The 6,185-nt window shown below is 37.2% G+C and overlaps 1 protein-coding gene across 3 annotated transcripts in view; it reads right to left on the reverse strand.

Moving 5' to 3' along the window:
- LOC106877914 (inositol polyphosphate-5-phosphatase A) overlaps positions 1–6,185 on the reverse strand; it is a 158,401-nt gene that overhangs the window by 7,116 nt on the left and 145,100 nt on the right. For 2 of the 3 annotated variants that reach the window (XM_014926984.2, XM_014926994.2), the window contains exon 17: positions 3,444–3,480. In XM_014926984.2, coding sequence (XP_014782470.1) covers positions 3,444–3,480 — 37 coding nt within the window. Of the gene's footprint in view, positions 1–2,626; positions 3,481–6,185 lie in introns of all 3 variants that reach the window. The other variant, XM_052974558.1, reaches the window with a different exon arrangement.

Raw genomic sequence — 6,185 nt, forward strand, 5'->3', positions numbered from 1 at the left:
TTTTTTTTTTTTTTTTCATATAAGCACTTTGTGACTCAAACGATATCTTGAAAATCCTGCAAGAAATGGGTAAATTGTGAAGCAAATCTCAAATTTTGTTATCAAGTCAAACACGATTGTCTTTTCCTTTTCACTTACACACATCATCATCATCATCATAATTATTCAGTGTGCATGTTCCATGTTGGCATGGGTCGGATGGTGTGACAGGATCCGATGAGCTCTGATGTCAGCTTTTGCACAGTTTCTATAGCTTGATGCCCTTATAAGCATCAACCACTTTACAGCATGCACTCAGTGCTTTTATTTTTGTTTTGTTTTGTACCACCAACATTATTGAGGTGGCACAAAAAAAAAAAATCACCCAGGAGTGGCTGTGTGGTAAGTAGCTTGCTTACCAACCACATCGTTCTGGGTTCAGTCCCACTGCGTGGCATCTTGAGCAGGTGTCTTTTACTATAGCCTCGGGCCGACCAAAGCCTTGTGAGTGGATTTGGTAGATGGAAACTGAAAGAAGACCGTCGTATATATGTATATATATATATATATATGTGTGTGTGTGTGGGTGTGTGTTTGTCCCCCTAGCATTGCTTGACAACCAATGCTGGTGTGTTTATGTCCCCGTCACTTAGCGGTTCGGCAAAAGAGACCGATAGAATAAGTACTAGGCTTACAAAGAATAAGTCCCGGGGTCGATTTACTCAACTAAAGGTGGTGCTTCAGCATGGCCGCAGTCAAATGACTGAAAAGAGTAAAAGAGTAAAATACACGCCGTAATGGGGTTGACATTAGGAAGGGCTCACATACTCACAAACACATATATACACAATACATAAGAACAAGAGAGAAAGAGAGTGCAGCTAAGAAACCCTGAGTCTTCGATAGAAGTGTTGAAGTTCTCAGAATGGCTGGCATTCTGAGAACTTCAAGAAATTACAATTGTGCATGGGTGGTGGTGGTGGTGGTGACAGATGGACAAACACAAACGAAATAAATGGTTGGCACTGAAGTTCTTGACATAAGTGTGTAAGGAATTTACTAGTGCATTTGTCTACTTTGGGTGTAAGAGAGATGAGGGTCTATACGATGATAGTGAAGGGCTGGGCTTAGATGCTGCAAGGAAGGAGGAAGATGATGATGTGAAAAACAACATAAAGACAGCAAATTATAAAACTAAACAATAAGCAACATTATCATCTTTTTAAACTTAAAACCATTAAAACAGGTGTCAGATTCTTATTTCTTTACTGCCCACAAGGGGCTAAACACAGAGGGGACAAACAAGGACAGACAAAGGGATTAAGTCGATTACATCGACCCCAGTGCATAACTGGTACTTAATTTATCGACCCCGAAAGGATGAAAGGCAAAGTCGACCTCGGCGGAATTTGAACTCAGAACGTAAAGACAGACGAAATACCGCTACGCATTTCGCCCGGTGTGCTAACGTTTCTGCCAGCTCGCCGTCTTCAGGTGTCAGATTCTGTGAGGGCAATAAGTGAAGGTCGAAAATAACACTGTGCAACATAATTTTTGTCCTTGGGTAGCAACTGTTATTTCCTATTTGCTGACCCCAAGAAAATATGAAAAATGGCTAATATTTCCTTCAAACTTTGCTTTTGGTAAATTTATTCAAACCCCAAAGAATCCCTTTCAAAACCTGGCTATGATGCTTCCCTGCAACATTTGCTCATGATCAGAGGTGTGCATATTGTTGGCCACCAAGGCCCAGCAATAATCACAAGAGTGTCAGCACCCAATGCATCCATCTCTGAATTATCCAAGCAGTATTTCACCACTTCCTAAGCCCTTCCCATGCACCAGGCTATTTTCCTCTCATTATTCCTAATACGTTTCACCTTTGTCAAATCTAAAAATTACACCTCACACCAATCCTTCCACCTCACAACTCCCACTGTCTATATTTTTTCCCTAACATACCTCATACCATCATTTGTTTTTGTATTGAGAAGGTGAGGAGAGATAAAATAGTTCTGAAGGGTCCTCTCTAACTTGGTCCCTATAACATGGACTGAAATCCATTTTTTTGCTTCCATTTCTCTCTCTGCCTTGTCTGTCTTAGAAACTACATAGAGACCCTTTCCATCTACTTGAATCCGCATAGAATGGATGATAAACTTTTGTAGAAGAGATAAATACCAAAACTTTGTTCTCTTTTATAATTCATACCTGGAATTTATCTTCTGTAACAGCTAAATTCAACAGGCTGGTTTTCTCAGGTGACAAAATTTTAGGTTGATAAAGATTAATTTTGATTGGACATAACTAAATATACTAGGAACTACCACTGTTTTGGCACAGAGCTTTGGAAGAACTTTGTGAAAGGAATGCATTTCACCAAGTCACACACACACACACACACACACACACAGGTGTCTAAGTTTGACAATAGTACCAGACTAAGGTAGGACAATAAAGATGACATCCACAAAACGTAAATATATGAACAAACAAAAAACAAAATAATAATAGTAATAATAATAATAATAATAATAATAATAATAATAATAATAATAATAAACTGTAGAAAAAATATTTGAAGCAAATAAAAAATAAATAAGGTGAAAATAAAAGAAATAAACAAAAAGAAGCAAATGAAACTCACGTTACAATTGTCTGAAGGGGGGAGGTGCATTGGAGAAGGTGGGAGACGAGAGGATGTCATACAACTGTGCAAGATGGACATAACCAGGACGTGCGTTTCGCTAATGATGAAGATCTGGATACACCTATGGATCTCGGAGACTGTGCTAATGTCCCTTTTCCGCTAACACTGTCAGGACATGGCTGGACAACATTACATGCACATTGGACATCTGTGGTGTGAGGTGTGGAATGTGCTTCATGCATCGTCATACTACTGAGGCTACCATCTCTGCCACTGCCACCAGAATCTGCAGGAGTACCTAGGCTGGGAGCATGAACGGTCGGATGCTGTGACAGAATCAGAGAATTGCTATCGAGGTTTGATGTGTTGATACTTGGATTGTAATACTCCGACGACAACAAGGTCAGTGTCGAAGCTTGATCGAGGTTGTCGAGGTTACTTTTGCCGAGGTGCTCAGGAAGATCATCGAGGCTGGTGTCAATGAAGTCTTCTGACGAAGAACTATGGTGCTTCATGTGACGCTGCCAATTCATCAGAACACTCTCAGCCATTAACACATGTTTAGCCGTGTCATGGAAGGAGATACGAGACTCTTCAGCACCGTTCAAAGAAGATTTGGATAGATGGTTCTCGGCATAATTCCTAGACCGAATGCTATTCCGAAAGTTAGATAGCAGCTTCTGCTCATATTCAAACACAGCATAATCGTGAATATTTAACTTCGCAATTTCTACGTCGCTCATGTCCTCGCCATTTACAGACAAGGTGTTCCTTCGCAAATGTCTGGTGGAAGTGGGAATTTGAGGTGTGTTACCTGGGCCGTTCTTCACGTGAAATAGAAGGTAGACTGGCTGCATTGAAAAAAAAACAAAACAAAAACAAGCATGAATATAATTATAAGATTAAAAAAGAACAATGTCAGATTAATGGCAAATATGCACAGCAATCAATACAATATGCAAATATTACACATTAACATATTTTAATCAACACATAAGGATACAAGCATCATATTTCACTCAACGTATCAAAGAATATATTAAAATAAAGGAATAATATTCACAGAACCAACATGAATGTGACTTTATCCATCCATCCACAATTCCTAAGATAGTCATGGAAGTAAAGTCCTCAAGCACCTCCTCCACAGGATCCTATCAGATGCAATCTGATTTTTGGTTGGATTCCCAAGTGTGACCAACTTAGACGATTGACATTATCCAACCATCTCACTCATGTTCTAACCTTTGGTCTCTTGCCAGTTGGTTTGGCTTGAAGAATCTGTCTTGTGATTCTTTCCTGCGACATTCTAATCCCATGTCTACAGTACAGGAGCAGTGATCTTTCAATGCGGAGAAGCATCAGCTTGACTTGGACAGACTCCTTAACCTCTGAGCTGTAGAAGTAATGTTGTGACTTTATACAATGAATAATCCCATAGGAAGCTAATGAGAGAGCCTCAGTCTGGTCCTTTGACCTGCTAGAAATAACATCTAACTATCCCTTAAATGACATTCTCCTGCCTTAAACAGGAAAGGATACTTTGCATTGGATAATGTAGTCCTGTGTATAATATATCTGAGTAAAAGATGGATTGGTCATGGGAGGACTTCATTTGATCATCCCTCTGGATCAGAGCTGACCTGGGCTTAACTGTTTCTTAGGGGATCCACAGACATCTGTAAATGTTTGCATCAGGTTAACTATCAGCTCAAAATATCAAAAACTGGGCATAGCACAATTGTGAGTACACAGTATTAGAGTACATGTGTCACGAATGGAACTGTTTAGAAGTACACAAGTAAGTTTAGAATTGAATCAATGAAATGACTCATAAAAAAAAAAAATCTAAGAAGTTTAAAGATCAGCATGAGTCCTAAATATAATTTGTAATAATCAAACATCATTAGAAAATAATAATAAATTAGTTGCGACATTTGACTGACAACTGTCCACAAACACACAAAAGTGTGCATGTTTGTGTGAATGTGTACGCATATATGTTTGTGAGAGTAAAATATACACACATCCAGGCACACGTGACATACACTGCAGTGGTTTGAAACTTGATTAGCGAGATTGAAAATACCAATACTGAAGGGAAAAATCAAATGAAATTCCTGTGAAATTATGTACAAATCATTTATTAAAATGGGTATGAGCTAAAGAATTTTAAAAAATGATTCTTTTGTGAGATGGTCTTTATCAAGTTAAGTCACATGTCTTGGAATCAATTAGCAATGTAAGTTGAGGTATGCCAGTATTTTAACATCAGGAATATTAGAGGAGCACTTATAACAAAACTTCTGCCAAAGTGTAACAAAATGGTTTGTTAGGAATTGAGAACAAAAATGTCTTGTTGTGGAGGTTGACTGCACAGAAGTCAACATGTTGCTGAATTCTGGTGAAAAACAGAACAGTTTTGGTCAAATATGTCAAGACCTACGACTTCTGGAGCCAGAAAATAGTAATATGTACTTTACCTAAGTACTGTAAATATATGATTACAAAAATAATTAACTACAGAGTTATTCAAAAGTCGCCATACATAGGAACAATTTATTTTTTTATAAGAAACAGTTTATAAGAACACTTTTTTTAAAATTATTTAACAGTCTCTATATGGTTACTATTGATTTGTATACACATTGTAATACGTTTACCCCACTCATTGTGAACTTGTAATAACACATCGGGTGATACTTGTGCAAATGAGTTGGTGATGCATTCCTTTAAATGATTTATGTTTTTTTATCTTTCCGCGATACACCATGCCTTTCAAATGCCCCCCAAAAACAGAAATCAAGAGGAGTCAGATCAGGGAATCTAGGAACTGTTTCTGATAAAAACATAAATCTTTCCTGTGTATGAAGACTTTTGAATCACCCTTCATTATTCATTAAGTCATATTTAAATCAAATACAAATAAATTATTTAGTGAAACAAATATTTGGTTTGAGGCATTGTAAAAATACTTACATATGTGTGTGTATATAAAGTTGTGCATGAGTCAGTTTGTGTGCATGTAATGTTGTATATGTTTATGAATGTCAGTCACAGCAGCCACCATGATCGACAGCAAGCCACTAAAGCTTTTATTATTCGCTCTCTGTTTTTCTCGTGTTCCTTTCTGTTGAAGAGGAACACGATTTACACCTGGTTGTTGTTTACACACTGGTCTCTTTTGTAATTTTCAACTATATATATATATATATATATATATATATATATATATATATATATATATATATATATATAGGCACAGGAGTAGCTGTGTGGTAACTGGCTTGCTTCCGAACCACATGGTTCCGGGTTCAGTCCTGCTGTGTGGCACCTTGGGCAAGTGTCTTCCACTATAGCCTCGGGCTGACCAAAGGCTTGTGAGTGGATTTGGTAGACAGAAACTGAAAGAAGCACATCGTATGTATGTATGTATATATATGTATATATATGTATATATATGTATATATATATATATATATATATGTATATATATGTATATATATGTATATATATATATATATGTATATATATATATATATGTATATGTATATAT

This window comes from Octopus bimaculoides, chromosome 18 (genome assembly GCF_001194135.2).
Source record: "Octopus bimaculoides isolate UCB-OBI-ISO-001 chromosome 18, ASM119413v2, whole genome shotgun sequence".
Taxonomy (NCBI): domain Eukaryota; kingdom Metazoa; phylum Mollusca; class Cephalopoda; order Octopoda; family Octopodidae; genus Octopus; species Octopus bimaculoides.